The 20,837-nt window shown below is 46.3% G+C and overlaps 1 protein-coding gene across 5 annotated transcripts in view; it reads left to right on the top strand.

The window, feature by feature from the left end:
• The window catches only part of PDE4B (phosphodiesterase 4B), a 215,557-nt gene that overhangs the window by 128,055 nt on the left and 66,665 nt on the right, over window positions 1–20,837 (top strand). The window contains exon 1 of one of the 5 annotated variants that reach the window (XM_037403907.1): window positions 4,711–4,748. The exons of the other annotated variants lie outside the window; for them this stretch is intronic. Coding sequence (XP_037259804.1) covers window positions 4,726–4,748 — 23 coding nt within the window. The 5' untranslated portion in view covers window positions 4,711–4,725. Of the gene's footprint in view, window positions 1–4,710; window positions 4,749–20,837 lie in introns of those variants that run through there. 5 annotated transcript variants of the gene reach the window in all.

The following is a 20,837-nucleotide window of genomic DNA, read 5'->3' as shown; positions in this document are numbered from 1 at the left end:
TCCACGTGGCTTCACAGCGTACAGCAGTGATGCACTGGATCAAACAGTATCATGGGTCGATTTCTTACTGAGTTTGTTTTCATGTTTAACAGTTAGATTGATAGAATTAACACATTTTCATATGCTTTCCTTAAAAAACAAGTAGAAAAGATAAACTGCTGTTAAAGGCTTGCAGTCATTTTTCTAGAATTTATAGTGATAGCTGCATAAAAAAGCAACAGAACCATACAAGGAATCGGGGCAGGGGGGAATATATCCTGTAAAATGATGATTAAATCCCTTTATAAACCAAGCAATGATTTTGTTACTTTGGAATTTTATTTTTTCTTCCAAACAAATTAAACTTCCAGAATTTAGTGAAGAGCTGTAGCGCTTTAATACATTTGCCATCTGCAGTTTCTAATACCACTCTCTTTGTTAATTGTACTGAACAAAAAAAAATATTCTCCAAATAATGGGGAGCTTTTGCTGTTGTGAACGCTGAAGCAGCCCTGCTTTGGTGCAGTGCCAGGAGTGCGTGATTGATTGTATCTGTCTGAGCTGTCACCCTGAGAGGAGCAGCAGACCCGGGCAGGCTGGGTGCAGTGCTGCTGTCTCGCAGAGCTCTAATTTTGCTGGCCCATTGACGTCACTGGGAGGTTTCAAACCAGCCCGGAATGTCTAGTAAACTTGCACATAAATGAAATAATAAAAGTCTGGTAGCTAATTCACAAGCATAAAAATGAGGTTTATTCTCTCGGAAAACCTTTCCTGTTTTGTTCTTTTTTTTTCACAGCCTTTATCTAGTTAGCATTTAAATAAATAAAACTGAAATTCTAATAAGCATCGAGGATCATCTGTGATAGATTGAACAAAGGCTATAAAAATGCTGCGAAAGAGGAGGCTGGAGGAGGGGCAGCAGGAGAAGACCTGCTGCTGCTTACCTGCTACATACAGCCCAGTCTGCCCAAAACTGCTTATTATGAATAGTGCCATCATGCAGCATTTTAATAATTTTGCCGGGCGTCTGCACAAACCATCTGTAGTTTCGTAAGCCCTGTGATGCTGCGGCTATGTCAGATAGATCGGTTGAAATGGAGCGTGGCTCATTATAACATTGCCCTGCTGAGAAGTACTGGCACCTCCACTCGGATGGATGCTCTCTGTTCTTCCAAAGGTAACCGAATGGCTTTTTTTCCTGGAGTTCAGACAGTTTAGAACATAATTTTACAACACTCATAAAAAAATAAATGGGCTTTTAACATCGTTATGTTACATGGAATGGTATCTTTTTGTATTCTGCGTCATGAGCTTCAGGATCTTTCTTTTGTAGATGGTTGCCCTCCAAATGACGAAGCAAAAGTGGCTCACTGAACCAGAGGGTGAGCAGGGCATGGGTTCGGGACAGCTCTCCTCTCCTGGCAGCTGGACACTGACTTAGATCTGCCATAATCCAGAGTTTTTCAGAACAGAACCAGTGGAAATAGGAGTTGGATAATGATTACAGATTTGGTTTTGCAATGTGGGGAGAAAGATTGTTAATCACACTTTATTTCCTTTAGAAAGTCCTGCTGAGGAATCTCATCTGGATGAAAAATAAATACCATGGCTGTGAATTACAATTCTGTGTCACCCAGTGCTGACCAGGATGTAAGCAATGACAGGACTGTGAGTGGGAAAATACTTTATTTAGTTCTCAGGGTTAAATTTAGGCTGAGCTTTGGGTCTGGGGAGCAGAGGGCAGCGCCCAACGCCTGTCTGTCCGGCTCTGGGCATGGTGTTGGTAGGGGTGCTGCTGTGCAGGGTGTGCCTGGCTTTGTTCTGAGCAGAAGTAACTTGAAGGGAATGTCGCATGGCCCCTGGAATAGCTTTTTCATTTTTCCCACCAGTGAAATGGAGAAATTGTAGGGGGCCGGTTCACTGGTACTGTGGAGCTGTTCTCAGGATGGCACAACTGGAAATCACAAGCGATGGGAGGGTGTGTTTTTGAAAAGAAAAAAAAAACCCACCACTTCTACAATTCTTTGTATATAACAAAACCCAGGTCAGCAAGAACCCAAAATTTTACTCATTCCTTCTGCAGGATCCAGATTTCAAACCCGTTTGTCATGGTGGTGTTCTCTGAAAAAGCTAACTGCCCAGAGATTGCCTTACGTGCTAGGAAGTTTGTAGCTAAAAGAAATCTTTATCCCAGTTATTAACCTCTGTAAAAGAGGTTTATGAAGAAAATCCTGATAAAGCTTTAGAAACAAGAATCTGTATTCCTAAGCCTGCTAAGATACAAGAGTGGAAAAAGCCCCGGAACTTCTTAGGAATGCTGAGACCCATTTTTGCATTCCCTGGTGCCGGTGCTGTGCCGTGGCGCAGGGAGCAGTGGCCTGCATGCCCAGCATCGCCGCAGGAATATTCCCACAGTATGAACCCAGAGCAGCCTGGGTCAAGGTCAAGACCCTGCCATGCACGTGTGCTATAGTAGTCCTTGGGTATGTTACCACCTATTTTTCAAACTTTCTCACCTCGATTGCTTTACAACAGCATCTGACTCCCCAGCTGACTGAGGAAGGGCTGATCCCTGACCAACACTGGCCAGGCACTCTTGCCAAGTTTCAAATTAAACCTTTACAGCAATAGCCTGAAACGGAAAAGAAAGAAAAAAAAAAAATCAAACCCAGCCAGCTTCTGACAGACCATTTTTTATTGTGGGCAGAACATGTTTTCCATAGTTTTATTCTTGAAAACAGCTCAATAGTTTTTGCGGGAACTTTCCAGGCAAGTTGCATCCTGAGCGAGCCAGGCTGGGCGAGCAGCCGCACCACACTGAGCACTGGGGTTTGCAATGGGAAGCTTTAAACATTTTTTACTGTGTGTCTCCCTCCGAGGTGTTTATACCTACTGTGTGTAGGTGTTAACTCCAAAGAAAGTTTAACAATTAATGTAAGCAGTAACAACCAGCAATTTAAACTAGTTAATTCTGTAGTGGTTAACATAATTCTGAAACTTTGTATAAACGCTCACAATTCCTCTTTCATGGTAGAAGACTTCCCTTATTTCATTTTTCTTTCTGTTTACCTGTTTGCCTGTGTGAAACTTGTGTTTTAATGCAAGTGTCAGATGTGGACTTTGCTGTTAGGAGGATTCCCTTCAGCCTCCCCTTTTGCTTTCCAGAGAGCTGCTGGACCACGCACAGCATCTGTGACAGGAATGAGGGGCCCTCTATTAAAAGCCACATGCTGTGCCCCCCGATTTGCTATTCAATGTGGAGGAGCAATGCAAAGGTTTTCCCTAGCAGCTACTCCCTGAAAGCTGGAGGACATGTGAACCTGATGTGTGTTCGTATGTTTTCTGTGATGAAAGCAATAGGTGTAGGTCTGCTACTGAAATGACAGTGAATTAAATTAGCCCGAAGGGCCTGATTGCATTATAAAATATTTTTAGAAGCCATGGATAAAGCACAATAGGTCGATAATGTAAACTACTGGAATGAATGCCGCATTTGATGATGTAAGTAATACGGTTTTGGGGTAGGAATATAGAAAAAGCAGAGGACTGGAAAAGCAAATATAGCAGGTGCTTGTGAAAATGCACAGGTAGTAGTCTAGACAATTGCTTCCACAGGATTAAAATCTGTCATCGTTAAAAGCCTATTAAAAGCAGATTTGCCACATTTAAAGGAGCATATATTGTGTTGCCTGCACTGGCTTAGAAACTCTTTCAATTTCGATGGTTTGGCCCACTGTCAAAAGCACAAGCATGAGCAAAAAACACAGCATATGTGATTGGTGGGTTTGTTTATAGAAGTAAGAGAATTAGGAGAGGAACTGAATTTGATAGACAGTATATATTTGGCTTTTAGGAGAGCTTGAAATACAACTTTGAGTATTCAAACTGACTCTCATAAGGGGAGAGCTATAATACGGCCCGAAAGCTGGCTGTTAGCTAAAGACGCGAGTGGGCGGTCTGGGGAGCGTCAGTAAGATCTTAGAAGGACAGGCTGCTTCAGGGAGCCCGGTATTAATTACCTAGCCTGGAGGGATTAATGTCTGCAGAGAAACAAGCCAAACTCTTGTTGTCTAAAGGTTGAAAAAACAACAAATAAATACGTGGTTTCTTGCATATTAGGCAAAGAGAAGGAGAGGGAGCTGGGAAGGGTGGACAGCAGCGTGGTAGTCCTCTGGGTAGGCTGGCAGAAACGGGGAAATGAGGATGAACAGAAGGATGCTGAGAGTGACATGAGAAATAAGCTGGTAGTCACCGTGCAGTCTGGAAAAGACCGTTTGGTGTAGCAGGCTCGGTATCTAGGGCAGCAGCTGACGTATTTCCAAGGAAGCCACAGCAGTTATTAAGAGTTGAGGGTTTACAGCAGAAAAGGAGGCAGGTTCAGCACGACGCAGCGGTGGAGTGGGCTGCAGGGTGACCCACAGGAGCTAGATGGACAAGGTGCTTCGCGTTTACTGCCCACTGATTCAACCAGCTTCTTCATCTTGGAGAACCTTGAACCTAGTTTGAAAAACCCGTACGTGTCACTTCAGTGGTGGCTGGTGTTACAGCGTTACCCACCCTGGCTCCGACGGGAGCAAGCTGCTTTACCTGTGAGCTTTTTGGGAAGGAGCTTGTGCTGCAAATGAGCTGAGCGCGAGGTGCTGGGCATGGGGCAGGCAGAGAGCACTGGGACACATCCCCACCGGGCAGGGGCTCGCTCGTGCTCGCGAGAACATTTAAGTGGGAGCCTGCTTCAAAGCAATCTGGATGCTGCTTCGGTTAACTCGCTGGTGCGTGATTGCTGCGATGATAAGTAAAGATTTTCTGTAATTTGGTGTGCTTGTTTGGAGGGCAGAATAGGAGTTCTTTTAAGAAACCAACATAAAATGAAACTAGCCAACATCCTAAGAGGAAGGCCTGAAGAGTTAGTGGCTGGCGAAGTCTGAAGGTGCAGTTCACCTGAAAAAGGTGGAAGCAAGTACCTTGAGTGGTAGCATGTTGATAAAGTTCTGTTGTATGCCGAGTGCTGGATGTTGCTTGGAGACTGGGGGGGGGGGGGGGGGGGGAAGTGTTTTCACTTGTAATACATGCTAGATCATTTTATAATGCACGGGGAGAGAGTTTTATTCAACCAAAAGGTAAACTTTGGATGTTCCTGATGTTGTTTCCAGTAAACGTGTTGAGCAGGTAAAGGATGCGGATGTACTTTGGGGTGTGTGTATGTCCCAGGAGGTGAAAGAACAGAACGTGTTTGGGAAGGAGGTTGTGCAGTAGGCTGGGAGGCCCTTTCACAGTCCCGGCGTGCTGTCGGTCTCCTGCGTGGCTTTCGTGGCGATCTGCCCTACACTTCCAAGGACTTTTGGTGTTCACTGAAGGTGGCAAACAAACCACGCTTTGGTGTGGCGCGTAAGCACAGATAACATCTATATCATGCAATTAAGTTATTAGACAAAACTACTGGTGTTTCTTGGAGGCTGAGTAGTCTAATAGCAGGACATTCTAATGTCTTTGTTACGCATTTTGAATGAAGTTCTATCAGACCAATACACCAGTCTGCCTTAGCTGTTAAGCACATAAATTTCAATTAGCTAATCTCTTTCTTTTCGATAAACTGTTTCAGATACCTGTACTTGTTCCTTTACGTTTCTATAAAAGTACGTGTATTTTTCTCTCAGGGTGGCATGTTTTAGCTGGTGTGTGTAAGAGGGCTGGCTATCCTGTGCTGCCAGAACCAGGAGGGTATGACAGGGAGTTGTTACCTGAAAACCCATGCGGTTGGTTTATGCAGATGCTAATTCTGTCTGATGGAGAGCAGATACCTTCAGGTTTGGTATCTGAAATACGCTGTGTTCAAGTAAAATATTTAACAGCTTTTGTTTTTATGATATGACCACATGAATCCTAAACCCCCGAATCTGTTTCATTTAATAGTAAGTCCCTCATGGCTAATTTTGCATGCAGTACACAGAGTAGCATGACTATTCTGGGATATGATCCCAGTAACAGTGGTGAGTCATCAGCCGCAGCAACAGTAATGATATGAGGATCTATTTATTACTGCTCTTCTAAGCTGTGAGTTCTTCTAAGCAGTGAGTTCATCTAGAAATTATGTAATTATTCCTCCTGGATGATTTTTCTTATTGGTTTGTAATTACACAATATTCTCAGAACACTTCTGTATTTTAAAATTAAGTCCTCAGAATGACTTAATGCAAGAACGAAGAGATTAAATCTTACCTTGTTTAGATTCATTTTGTTTGACTTTATCAATAATACAGCTTTCTAGATGTTGTTGCACAAACTTCACCTTGCTTTGCAAAACTGTTTAGTGCATCATTACTGGTTCATAAGTTTATAAACAAATATTTGGGGTAGAATCATCTGGTCTTAGGAACTGGTAGGAGGGGAAATTCCATGTATGAGTCTGTGGCTGGTTTCTTGGGTGGGAGGAGGGCTGGATCTATAGCTGTTGGAGGAGTTGTCCTCATTGCCTCCGAACGGCAGGCTCTCCCTGGAGCGGGCTGAGGAGATCCAAAAGCTTTTAGGGAGTGTGTGCTGCCACCCAAGTCCTCCCCCAGCTGGTACTTGTTTTCATAAACAGCCTTCAGTGCCAAGTGCCGGTCCGTACGAGTTTATCCAAGAAAAAGCAGCACTGCTACTCTGCAAAAGTGAGAGGCAGGTTGTTGGCAAAGATCTTTTTCCTCAAAAATAGGAAAGGGGGTGTTAAACGCTCTTGGAGGCCCCTGGCACAACCTGGGTGTCACGGGAGCCTGGCATGGAGCGCTCAGGGATGCTGCTGGCCCCAGATGTGGCACTTGGACCCAGACTGGAGCTCTTGGACAGAGTTCCCAGCCTGGGGTACCCCTTCCTAGCAGTGTGTGAATGCTGATTTGTCTTGCTGCTTTACACCAGCTTGCACCCCGTTTCTACAGTCCCTTTTTAGATATAGGAACATTTGGGTTTGTGTTCTGCATCGCCAGAAATCATGGGGGAGCCTCGTACCTGTTCTAGAAGGTCACCTACTTAAGGCATCGGTCCGTCAAAGCATTGCTGTGCCTAGATTTTCCCATATGCTAGGGGTGGGATACCCCAGGTTACCCCTTCAGATGGCTCCTTCATCTCCTACCTGTACGTGCCAACGTGGCTGTATTGAATTTCTGGGGAACGTACAGACAGGGCTCACTCTTACCCCTGTGAAGACATGATTCAGGAGTGCCTCACATCATGATTTATACCAGCAGAGGAAATCATCATGAAAAATACATTCTGAATTAAAATCTCAGGTAATTTTTTCAGATTAATCGCTCTCCTCTAGCCTGTGGGTCTACTGTACTCACCTCTGCATGGGCCACCTCGCCCCAGTGGCCTCAGCAGCTCTGGAGGGCTGCTGAGTCCTCCTGGTGCCACTGGAGGAGGCTCTAGGGACACTCCATGATGCTCTCCAGCCCTCAGCACCAAGAAGTCTGAAATCCTTCCCTGGTGACACTCTTTGGGAACATACCTGGAATTTTTGGCAAACAAGGAGAGAACAGCTCGCCTTCGTTTTCTGGACAAGAGGAGCCACATGCCACCTGCTGGAACCAGAGCTATTTCTGCGCAATACCTGGCTTGTTTCTGGTCACGTCAGCCAGAGCCTGTTAGCAGTGACTTTAGGTGAAAGGAAACCAAGGCATCACCGATCACTTGGCTAACGTTTTGATTCCCTGACATGCTTCTAAGCCTGAATCATTGTGCTTCACTTGTGGCTCTTAAAACACCAGCCTTGAGATTGTCTCGATGCTGTCAAATGTTGATGTAGGGTGCGGTGTCACAGTCTTGATCCCTGCACAGTCTATCGTATTCCCACCACGGTTTCTGCCCACCTGAATTGTTGAGGTACATATGTTCATTTGCAGGTAGGTGACAAGTTTTTCCATGGGAAGTTGCCATAGCATTGAGAATTATTTTTTTTTTGTCTTTGCCTAGAGCTGAAAAGAGAAAAAAAAGCCTTACAATAGACTTCAAAGCAGCCCATCTTCTTGTTGCTACCTATGGGAACAGAAGATGCTTTCATGTTTGTCCCCAGCTGAAACCCCATTGTGAGCTGATCCATGGCATATCCAGGAAGTATGTTTTGGTGTGTAGACAAGGACCTTCCCAACCAAAATTTTTCTGGCAGTTTTGTCACCCGCAAGAGCAGATCTGGGGTGTTTTGGCATCATCTGATAAGAGACAAGATGGAGCATGAAGCAATTTCCCTGTTGAGTTGGTGTATTTGGTACTGAATATATTTTGGAGCAATTCAAAGGCTGTAGATTAAAAAAATCAAAGAAATAAACCTGTTGTATCTTGCTGCAAATGCTGTGGAGAGCCAGAGGCAGCGGGTCTGCTGGGTGCCAACAGGGCCCTGAGTCTATAAGTCTGCAGAATTTGGCCCGAAAATTCCCCTTTCACAGAACGCAGGAAGGAGCTGTGATGCAGCTCTCTGCTAATTAGAGAAGCCTGCTCTCTCTTCAGCATTTGCCTAATATTTTCCAGATGTTTGCAATCTTCATATAAGCATATAATAAAATAATTGATCTCAGAGAAGTAAGGGCTGCAGCTCTCGATGGGTGACCAGGGAAGTCCCTTCCCATGGCTGTGTCCCCGTTGCCACCCTTCCCACTCATTCTGCTGCTGCTGCTGCAGGCGATGAGCTGGCAGCGGCTTCACCAGCGCCGCGGCACATGAGGACGGCAAGTCCTCTGCCGTCATCCTTAGTGGGGATGTGCGCCTGCTTCTTGGCATCCAGAAAAGCTTAAAGCAGGGAAATACAGAGCTGCTAAACTGCAGCGTGTGCGTTGCCGAAGTGCTCATACCTGAGGGGCTGGACTCTGGGTTTTCTGAGGAGTTAGATAAATAGTCCTTAGATTTGATCTCTATTTAGAAAGAGAGAAAAAAGCGGTGTCCTTCTAGTTATAGTCTATTTCTTAGAATTATTCTATAAACTCAACACAGCCCGAGTATTTCAAAAGTTATACAAAAGACAAGCTAGCAAGGCTCTTGAAAAGCCCTAAATCAGATTTTATTTAGTTATCTCATGTAAGTCTATTATTTTTACATTGATTGTACATAATATTGTTTGAGTGTTTATTATATGCAGTATTTTGACATTTCGGTTCAATTTTTATCACTTCCTTAGCATAGGAATAGATGTTTAAAGATGGTTTAGTGGTTAGTTTGGAAGGAGGGGTTAATTAAAAATACGAGGGCAGTGGTGAAACAGATCTGTCTTAGGTACATCATTTCTATATTAGGCAACTTGGTTTTTTCCCAGATCAAGTAAATTCAGTAGATGTCTATCTCAAAGGGTTCAGTGTGGTGCCGTATATGACATGGTGAGATGCAAGCTGGAGGTGTGGACTGCCACAAGAGCTGTAAAATGGGTAAGGAGTGAGCTGCGGGGGAAACACGCTGGAACTGGTGGTACAGCAAGGACATCTCGTAGGCTGGAGGAAGTTAGCAGTGGGATTTTTCAGGGATAAATCCTACATCTGATCTTCTGAAACATTTTCATCTCTGTGTTTGTGCTGATGCCATCTTTTGATCTTCTGTACGCCCACTGTTGCACGTTGTGGTTGGATGTGGTTGCACGTGTGGAAGGCTTGCCTGGCCTTGGTGAAGTTGAGCAATACGGAGCGTAAGGTCACGTGTGTGGGGATTAATAAGAAAAACTTTGGCTGTACACTGCAAACTGATTAGCTGAAAACAGTGGCAGAGGAGAGCCAGCGTGCTGCCTGCAGGGTAGTTGCAGGCTGTGAGCTGGTGTGGCTGTGGGCTCTCCCTGCGAGCAGCTGTGGTCCAGCCGAGATACCGTCAGGGAGACCTCACGGTCTGCTGGGGCAGCTGGGGAGGTGTGCTAGAGATCGGAAGGAACCCAGTACTTGGGAGGAAGCTTGATAAGTTCATGGAGGAGGTTGTCTGGTGCGGAGTCTGCAGTAGCAGAGGGCTGGACACAGGAACACACAAAGTTTTTTCCAGATACAGGCACGTGGATCTTACCCTGCTGTGTAATCGCTTCCATGCTATTTAACGTGGGGCAGAGTATCGGCTCAGGTGGGAGCCTTCTAAAGCTGGCTGAGGTAGACTTCCCGCTGAAGTGCTGCAGCCTGTCCCAGTCCCGATGCTCTCAGTGCCCCTGATCTCTGTTCCCAGCTCTTGGTCTTTGGGGAGCCATCCTGGCTGCAAGCCCCTTGCCCAAGGGATGGAGTCCAGCCATGGGACCAGTGGCTCGGTGCCACCTGCTTGCCTGTCACCCTGCAGCGGGCCAGCTCAGCTCCATGAACCCGTGGAAAACTCGCATTGCTTTGTCTCGGGTGAACGTTGTGCCAGGTGGGTGCAGGGGGAGGGGAGCGGGGCCAAGCCCAGGCAGGCTGAGCCCAGGAGCAGCTTTATTGTAAAAACACCAAGGCAAAGATTCTGAAGCCAGCTGGAGAAAGTGCAGTCAGAGATTTCTTATAAATCATCTCTGCTTCAGCTAAAGCGAGAATCCCCACACGTCAGCACTTCCCAACTCTGGCAAAAGCCCTGGGGGTGTTGAAGCTGGATGACATCATGAGGAAAAGGGGTGAATTCGCATGGAGAGTGATGCCAGTGAACTGAATTCCTGGTTTTGCCATGTGAGTTGTGCCTTGCAAAGCAGAACAGAGACAGGCTAAGCACCCAGAGAGGTTCCAAATGTGTCCTTCTTGTGATCTGAGTCCATTTCTGGGGGGAAAACCTGTCGGGCTCCTAAACAAACATTTCTTGTTAACCTTTTCTTGTGGTGAGGAGCAGGAAAGAAGTGGTTGGTTCTGTGTGCTGTCCACATCAGTGGCTGGTGAGTGTGAAGTGGGGGCCACAGCCTGTCTCAGTGGGGTGGCTCGGGTCAGCGAATCCACAAGAAGTTGTGTCTGCCTGGTTGTGAAGAACCGCTGTGTGGACATATACGGACTGCACAGCATTTGGAAGGAAGCCCACCGCTCATAGCAGGCACAAACTAGCCCCTCTCCTGCAAGAAGCAAGGCAGAGAAGATGCCTTACAGGTCCAGGGAGCGTTGAGCTTGGCTGTCCCGTGTCACCAAGTCGCCCTGGTGTGTGTCTCCCCAGTTCCCGTAGAGCCACTTGGCTGAAGAGCTCCGACATCCAGCCACGAGAAGAAAGGCAGGGTTAGGAACTTCTTTATTACACTTTTGTCTGCTCCTGAAGTTACAGGTCTCTTGAGATCAATGTGCTTCTTGATGCTGTCTCAACAAGGATACTGACTTCTGTTTCGAGTCCTGCTGCTGGGCCAAGTTGCCAGGTCCCTCATGCCCTTGTTGGCAGGGCCATGGAGCTCCCGGTGTTGTATGACACCCTAACTCCGGGGAGAGTGAGTCTGCCTGGTTGCAGCTTGATTTCATCTATTTGCAGTTAGAGACACTTACGAGAGCAGAGATTTACTGGCGGCAGGTGGCAGTGAAGGAGATGCTGTGTCTGTACCTAGCCTTGTTGAGAGCATAAAAGGGCTTTCTTGAAAATCTGGAGAATAAATATTAGCTGAAGGAATAGCCATCTGTGAGTGAAGTTTTGAAGTGGGTATGGATTGAATGCCCTAGTTTCACTCAAATCACAAAAGACTGCCTGCATTTTTTTCATCTGTAAGGACAGTAAATTGTTTGGAGTGGAGTCTGGAAGAACAAGCTGACCCCCTTTTGCTTTACTGCAGTAAAATTATACACTGTTTTAAAAACTAATTTATTAAACTTATCGCTGCTTTCCCAGATCAGTTTTAGCTCCATTAGAGCAAGCCCAGCTAACGAGGTCAGCTGGTGACTGATGTAATAGTATATATTTCAGATTAAATGTGTGAAGAAGTGGATTCTGGCCAAAAAAAAATAAAAAAATCCATTATTGGGAGGAAACACAGAAAATTGCCAAAGCTATAGTGAAAGTATTGCCTTCAATCAGGTCTGACATGTTAGTACAGCAGTACGTGGAAGTATAAATGGTGCGCTGCTAACATGCGTCAGCTGCGTTGCTTAATGCCTGGCTGGAAGGTGCTGGGGCTGTCGCAGTATACGCACAGATGAGGAACATTTATAGAGTAAGGGACAGAGTTTCTACGTACCAGCCTGACCCCTCACATAACGCTTTGCTTTCATTGTCGGCAGCCCTGTATATCCATAAATAAACTTTGCAATTACATCCTCTTCTTCGGGAGAGGTGTCTGGTGCTGCGGAGCTGGGTCTGAGCAAGCAAGCAGTGAGCTCCGGTGCCAGTGAGCCAAGGCCACAGCGCAAGGTCCCAGCGGGGGGCTGCGCGGCAGCCGAGAGCTCCAGCCCAAACTCTCCATCTCTTTGCTTCTCTGAGTTTAAGTCATGAACTTACCAGTCACACATTTTTATGCAATTTAATATCTTTTACGTGGCTTCATTTTCTCTTCTGTTATTAAAAAAGAAAAGGAAAAGCTCTCATGGGCATGAATGAGGATTTATGTAATAGGTTGCAATGGCTCCATCAAAGCCATTGTGCTCTATCTTGTGAATATCTATTTAATCAGCGGTTTTAAAAGACCTTATTTGTGCTAAGTGATTCTTCTTTCTTAGACTGCCGCAAGAATTTCATACCCTTGTGAAGACAGAGTGCAGCCAGTCCAGCTATTCTAGGCTTGAATGCTGCTATTGAACCATCTTTATGCTGGAAAGTGTTTCAAGTACCAAAGACGCTATTCAGATGATTATGGAGTCTAGGAAGGAGCATTGCTAGGATGTTACTTCTGTGATGAGGTCCCTGGGCTTATTAACTAATCTGTTAAATTCAAGTCAATAAGCAACTCAGCTATGCTTGCTCAATTTTCTACATCAGAGATTTGCTTGAGAAGCCCTGTAGGCCACCATCATAATGTAGGAGTTAGGCCAACTTTTGATGTCTTGGAGACACCCAGAAGGTTTCAGCCCCTGCCCCCAGAGAGAACTGTGCTCTATCAGCCCTCACAAGAGTTGCCCTTGCTTTGCAAGTAAGAGCAGTGTGTAGTTAAGGTGGCATTGCTCGCTCCCTGCCACCACTGAGCCACCGGGCCAGTGCACGGGAGAGTCATGGCAGGGGTGAGGTCCACCACCGTGTCCGTGGTTATGTCCTCAGGCTGTCTTAGCAGTCAGTGGCTTTTTGCTTCCACCTCACCCAAGGAAATGGAAAGGGGTGGGAGTTAGTTCTGGCTTTGTTTACTGAAACGAGTGGAGCCTGTGAACATAAATTTAGACAGAATTTTATTTCTGTGTGTGGCTGGTTAACAGCACACACAAAAAAGGCTACGTTCTTAAATTAAGTCACAGAAAACACTTCTTAGAATAGTAAAGTAAAAAGCTATAATGAATAAGATGTGTTCCTACCAGTAATAAATTCTTGCACTTAAGCAGGTTGACTTCTACATGGCTTCTCAGCCCAGCACATGCCATTTTCCTCTCCGCTCTATGTTATTCAATACTCAACAGTCTCCCTTGCCCAATTAAAGCAGTACCTTGGCAGAAAGGAAAAATCACAAACCATTTGGGGCTGACTCTGCTCAGCACAAAAAGGCTTGACATTAGGGTTTTGTTCCCTGCTTGCATCTCATGCCACCCAGCTATCTTGTTTGTTCTTCACATGACTTGCCATCAGGCCCTTGATATCTGCGTGGCATTTCATGTTCCCCTCGGTCAGATGTTTTGCTGGGTGACGCCAGGTTATTAATATAGCGTGTCACATTTTATTCTGGCTGAGTGGTATAAAGGGAATACCCGTTGTTTGTCTCCCACCCTGGCTTGGTAATCTTGACCATTTCCAGACGCTCCTGGCGGCTGGCAGACAGATAACACGCCGTCCTGCTCGCCCTGGGACTGATTGGTTTCTTGGCCATCATCCAGTTCCAAGTGCATCAACACATTTGCAGAAAGGTTTCCTAACCTGAAAACTCGGAGCTGGCCCACTCTCCTACATGAAGGAAGGAAGGAGCTGGATTTCGGCTGGAGTTCAGAAAAAGCACAGAGAGCAAGGGGAAAGGTTTCAGAAACTGCATCTTGGCTTAGGCTGGAGAAGACAGCTGCCTGAGCTGGGGTGGGAGGGTGCAGACCGGTGCTCAGTTAGTTTCCTTCCAGTCCTCTGCTGGGAATTAATCTGAGCTTGAACAGGCTAATTTTAATCCATCTTTCTAATTTAGATGATATGGCTAGCAGTGATCTAGCACACGCAGCTTTTCTGCAAGCAGATGAAGAATTAACACCCCCCCACACTCGGTGCAGAGCCACAGGAAGAACGCTCAGGCCTACAGCGTATAGAATTATTGATCTGAAAACCGGTGTTGAGCAGGTACCTCTGGGCTCAGCCCTCGCAGGAGTGTTGGTGTGCGCTGGAGTGTTTGCTCAAGGCCCCAGCATCACCAGGGCTGGGGTTGCGTGTGTGGCCCAGGACTCCGCTACAGCCCTGCCTGCCTCGCCTGCCCTGCCTGTTGCGCCCCTGGCAGCCCCCCTGGGGCTTTCAGCAGCTCCTCACTAGTTTCCAGTGTTTTCTCTCGTGTTTCATGAGTGAAATCAAACATTTCTTTCCCTCCCTTGGACTGACACGTCTGTGCATACTGTCTTCAGGATTTGCAACACGGAGTGTTTTCACACAATTTTTTATTTTTCAATATTTTTAAAATGGATCCATTTTGGGCATTGACTACTTCTGCCCACTCATTCTTCATTAGCTCAGTACAAACCTTTATCAATACAATAAAATACTCAGGATGTCTAAATTCTATTAGTTCAAGAATGAAGCTTTTGCTATGATGACGTGAGTCTTAAACTGCAATCAGATATAATGATTTTGTGCCATGCCTACACATTTATGCTTATTCACAGTGAAAACTTCACCTTCTGCATTATTAGATGGTGATCAATTGTAGCAAGTACTCTGCCAATATTTCTTCCTAATCTCTAAGTGTTTGTGGCTGTATTGCTGCATTGTTTGCTATTACTGGACTTGATGACTTATGGCTGCATTAATATATTCATAGTTTGGGGCTGCAATTTATTTTGCTCTGCACTCCCACGTCTCAATTTCTTTTGAACAGTGCAGCTTTATGATTTGTAGCAAGTGACTCCAGAATAATGATTCCAGCAAGTGATTTTCGACATGAAACAGAGCTTCTAAGGGATCACTAATTAAGGAAGATCAAAATGAACCCTGAAGCAGGTCTTGGGAAAATTTGCAGGTCTAGAGAAAATAACAGTGTTATTAAATGATATTTTAGGTGCCAACAGTGCACTACCTGCTTTCACATCAGAGAAATAATTCCTTCCCAAGAGGCTTTTAGAAACGCAGCAGGGAGGAGTTGGTTGAGATGCAGTGTATGAGAAGGCAGTGTAGGAGGCTGGCAGGAGCTTTTCTGAAGGGCTTCGTGGTAAGATGATGATCTGAGGTAGGACTTGAGCAAGGAGATGATTTGGCAATAAGATGCAGACTGTTGCAAGCATGAACATGCTATAGAGAAGTCACAAGGTGGTTGTGAAATTGTGCGTAGAGGAGGCTGGGAGTTTGAGCTGCACGTTGAGTGCCAGGAATGGAGTGGAGGTCCCTGCACCATCTCCGTGAGAGCCAGAGAACCGGGATGAGAACCGCATTGATCTGGAGACCTGAGAAGGGCTGGCCTGTGCAGACACACACCGCCGTTTGAGACTTGTTTTGGATGGAGAAGCAAGCTGTAAGGGTGCTAGAAAGGTTAAAGGGGGGAAAAAGACAGATAATGGATATCAGATGTAATGGGTAATAATGTCTGCCTCCTTCCTAACATGTTCTGAGATCAATTGCTGGCAGGCCTGCGAGGACTGACATCCTGAGCTCTGCCACACCTAGAAAATCTGGGGCCATGTTTTTACTGTATGAGCTCAGTTTGGCATAAACTACATGAAAATGCTGCAAAACTTTTGCCCTGCCTGGCTTTTTGGGCCCATAGTCACTCCTATAGAGGGTTTTGTTCTTGCTGCCCACCATTTCTGTCCTTCTTTGCTCTTGCTGCCTGCCATTTCTGTCTTCTCTCCATGCTGGAGAAGGTTTTCCTTTTGCTAAATGCAGTTTACTGTCCAGAATTATTAAAGCTCATTTCAGAGCACATGATTTAATAGCAGAAAATAAAAATCTGTGTTTTAAATTCACCCTCTTTTTCCCCCTTTTGTTTTCAAACAGCCTGAGGAGGAAGGGAAGGAGTGTGGGCAGGCAGAGCGTGTCACTGCTGGTCACTGCCGAGGCAGCACTCAGGTGTCCCTTCCAGCTCACTATCATTAGTAAAAATGCAAATATATGGAAATACTGTATTGTGCATGCCAGCAGATGCACGGTTTGTATTTCCTGCCTCTGCCTGCACACGTGCTGAGGTATGGGGGTTATCCAGAGCTACGGTAACAGCGTTGGTGGCAAAGGCAATGTCAGAGGTGTCTCGTTTGGGATGGTGCAACATCCTTTTGATGCCAGCCACTTGCTTGCATCTTGCTTGTGCCTGCCGTGCTGGCCAGGCTTCAGCTTAGCACAGGAGAGAAGGGGTTTGGTAGGCAGCTTTGTGCAGCACTGGGGAGGCAGGAAGGGAACAAAGAGACCCTAAACCTGACAGCTCATCTCTGCGTGTCGCTGTGATGTCCCCCAAGTAAGTGTGCTTCTATAGAGTAGATGGATGTTCAGTGGATACGGCTCATCTGTGTTGGCTCACAGACAGCAAGAGGGAAACGTGGGCATCGCAGGAATCGGCTCCCTCCGAGCCAGGACGGAGGTTCCCTCCCATGTCCATCGGGGTGCCAGCTGTGGGATGAGCCTCCAACGCCACCCGGCTCCATCCCACCATGTTGTAGTCAATTATGTTATTAATCCCACCAATAATAACATCAAGTTGGTGTTTACCCCCATCACTCCTACAGGAAAGCTGTTCAGTGATCTGTCTGCTCTCGAGGCAAAAAATTTTCCTCTGATTTCCAGCCTCAGTTTATTCATGCCTGTTTTATACCCACTTGTTCTTGTGATAGCATTGTCCTTTAGCTTGAAGATCTCATCTCCTCTGCTGGCCTTTGCCCCTGGCACACGTACAGAAGAAGGGCATCATCCCTCAGCGGCCGTTTCAGCAGGAGGAATGAGCTGAGTCCCTCCGGCCTTACCGTCAGGACCGTGCTATGCTAATGGCAACAGAACAAATGAGCAGTGAGAAGCACAGTGATGGCTGTGGCTGTGATTGACCAGAGTAAGGAGCTGCAATTTAAAATCATACCTGTGAGCAATTTCTCTGCATTTCCCAGAGAAGACAGAAATACTGTGATTGCCAGGGAAGGAGTTATAGCAAATATTCTATTGAAGTTGTATTAACCATGGGGTATTGGTGTTGTTCATCATTGCAGTACCCCAGAAAAGGGTGCCGTTTCTAACCCTCCGCTCAGTCCATGTGCCAAACCACTTAGGCTGAGTAAACGTGCGACTTTCTGCCAAAGAGCCAGGTTTTTCCATCCTTGATGTTTTGTGCTCAAATAGTACCAGTTGGCAGATGCTCGTGATTTGGATGAGGCTGCTTTTACATTAAGCTTCTGCTGGGCCTGAAATGATCAATAAGAGCTATAAAAAAGATTGCCCTTGAAATCACATCAGCGTACTTTGCCATTTGCTGTGAACAGTGTCTTCTCCTATTGAAATAAAAGGTGAAGAGTACAGACATTTGAAAGATGTGAAGCAAGTAAAATTTTGCTGAAATGTATCCAACCGGATTAATTTTTGGGGGGAGGGAAGAGTCTCCAAAGGATTTAATAATCTGAATACCATTTTAGGACATTTCATTGTCTTTTTGCTGGCAGGGAGCACAGATACCAATTATGGAGAAAAATCCCCAAACCAGGTCAAATAATTATTTTATGAATTGAGTGAAAAGGCTTGGTGCATTTCTTAGTGCAGCAGCTTTCCATACATCCACTGTTGGACTTTTGGGTATTGTAGGTGAGTTGAGGGTAGTTTAAAACATCAGTGCAGAAAATGTGTAAACCTGACTCAAAGTCTGTCTGTCTTCCCAGGTCAGATTAGCCAGGTAAAATGGAAAAATCTGTGGTCTCTGTAACTTGTTAAAAATTATTGTCACTTTACTCCTGTCTGTTTGACAGCAGCTCAGAACAGCTATTTGATTTGTAGTTGATGCCTTCGTGCAACCTGTCGCAGCCGGACAGAGTTAGGGCAGAGCAAAGCGGCTTGCTGTGACTTTGCTGGCCTGTTTGAAAAGGCAAAAGTGCTTCCTGGAGTCGTGCCAGGCGATCCTCTTTTTAAGGTCAGCATGAAATAAACCATGACTCTGGCCGGCAGCCTCCTGATGCTCTGGTTCCGTACAGATACGAGAACACTTCCCTACATACTGGAAGCAGAGATTGTTTGCGTATGGGTCCCTTGAGACTTGTGCTGCTGGCTGGCATTTACCATTACTGCACTGAATGCTTTGGGAAGAGTGTTAAGTGCGGATTACACTTAACAGGTATATGAGATACTTGATAAATTGATAAAGGATGAAATATATGACTGTAATTCCCCTTTCATTACCAGTAATACCCTGGTGGGGAAAATGCGAGGCTGGACCCCATGTACCCACTCGCTGGGTGGAATTACCCACCCCAGGCTGGCTCTGGGGAGGGAGCAGAGCTTGTCCGTAGGCAGAAATGCTGTAAGGTGTCCTGAAGCAGCACAGAAGCACTGGGCTAAGCTGCAGACCCCAGTGGGGTCCCCATCACACGAACCAGGCCGCCGCAGGCAGCCTCCTCCAGGGGAGGCAACATCCATGTCTTACGTGTTGGGAAAGAGAGTCTGTAAAATGTTACGGTGCTTAGATGCAGCTGTAAAAGCTGAACTGACACTGAGCAGAGCATAGCAGCCAGGCCAGGCTGGGATAAATACTGTCCTATAACTTGAATGTAAACACCTGTGCCGCAGAACAGCACCGTTTTGCAGAGCAGGTGATGCCAGAATCCAGCGAGTGTCTGCTGAGGAGCACCGTGCTCTCCCCGTGCCACCTATAGGGCAGGCCATGGGCGTGCAACTGCCTCTCCAGCACCTTTCCAGCAGGGAAAAGGTGGCAGTTGTCCCTTCGGTGAGGCCCAGCCGGGTCCTTCAGCACAGCAAAAGCACAGCCCGTGTGCCGGGGCAGATTTGGTCCTGATGATTTGTGAGCGGATGGAGGGTGCTGGGCAGAAACACCTGTAAGGCAAGAAGAGCTGTGTAAGTGCTGCGCAGGGATGGTAATACCTTGGCTTGGGCAGCAGCGGCAGGGAAGAACAGCAGCTGCTCCATCGGTTGCTAGCTGGAGTACTTTGAGGAGGAAAAAGCCCTTAGGAAGTGGCATTGCTGCCTGCACTAAGAATGATCACGTTCACACTCATCTGCATTTACAGGCTCTGGAAGTGAAAATAGAGAGGGTGTCCGTTGTGTTTGACTATGCCTTGCATTTTCCAGAGATTAATGACAGTGAACCATAGTAAGATGATAAAATAGCCCAGGTTGTACATGTGGGAAAATAACAACTGGTTTACAGAATTCAGAATTTCTTCTTTGGAGGACTTAAACAACCACATGATGTTAGCTTGTTACAGGGTAACGTCAAGCTACTTATCTGTAGTAAACATGAAAAGGATTAAATTTTTTGGAACCCTCTGTGCTAAAAGAAAATCCAAACTCATTTCTACCTACCTCCTGTACTTTTCCAACATCTATTTGTGGCTGCTGTGGCATAGCGTGAGACTGCAGCCAGTGTGGCATGGTGCTGCACACCATCCTTGGGCTCGGGCAGGAGCTCCGCAGCCTGGTGGCTTTCACCAGTGCTGGTGAGTGAATGGCCACGGGGAGAAGTAATGGCTCAAGGACCTTATGTGCAAGATGCTGAAAGTTTCAGGCAGTAATCGCTGCAGACAGAACAAGCAGATAGCACAGTGGCATCTGCATAGCAAATAGGGCTTTAAAAAAATAAATGAGCACTTCATAACATCCCTTAAAAACTAGCAGTGCTTATGCCAAGCTGGCAGCTGAATGGATGTTTGCTGCTGTGCAAACCGGGAGCCTCACCAGGGTGCTGCTGACGAGTTACGCTGGAGAGCTGTAAGGGCTCTTGCTGTGTATATTCATTTTTATCTTTGTACTACTCTGAAGATGGCCCTGGGTGCAAAGCGAGCACCACTAGCTCTCAGGTCTGCCTTGGACACCAGGGCTGGAATCAGGCAAACTGCGATTCAAAGCAGTTTGTAAGCACAAGGCAAGCTAATTCCTGGCCCCATCTTCTGCGGCAGCAGGCAGGCTGTGGGCCGTGGCAGGGGGCTCTGGTTATTCTGCCCCCATTGCACCCGTTGAACAAGAAAGCCACTAGGAAGAGTGAACTTATATACTCAGAGATAACAAAGTCAAATAAACATATATTTTTGCTTTGTGATACACGCAGAGGCTTAATAACATGTTTAGCAGCAAATGACAGTTTACATTACAAACACTTCAGTAAGTGCTGCTGAGTTTTCTGTGCCAGGCAGCTGTGATAGACAGTGCTGGGGGGGGGACTGCAAGGGCTTGGTGGCTGCATGTCGGGAGGCATGGGCATTTAGGCTCTGGAGATAAAAAAGAGTTGGGAGTCACATGAGGGACAAGCCTAGCAGAGGGTTTTGAACACTTTTGAGAGGCCCCTGAGAGCAACAAGGTGTTCTCCTTGGTGGGAGAAGGTCAGGAAGGGGAAAAAAAAATTCTGACTGAGAGCAGTCAGGCTCACGGAGCCTTGTGCCCATGCTAGGGCATCTGCATCGGCTGTCAGTGCGCTCAGCTCTGGCACGCCCGCTGCGTGTCCGATCCTGTTTCATTAGGTGCCGATGGTTTCAAGCACAGACCTTTCTGCATGAAAGGTT

The sequence above is a fragment of the Falco rusticolus genome, chromosome 11 (genome assembly GCF_015220075.1).
Source record: "Falco rusticolus isolate bFalRus1 chromosome 11, bFalRus1.pri, whole genome shotgun sequence".
NCBI classification, from domain to species: Eukaryota; Metazoa; Chordata; class Aves; order Falconiformes; family Falconidae; genus Falco; species Falco rusticolus.
Note: the sequence above shows the minus strand (reverse complement) of the source record. Positions and strands in the feature narration are given on the sequence as shown.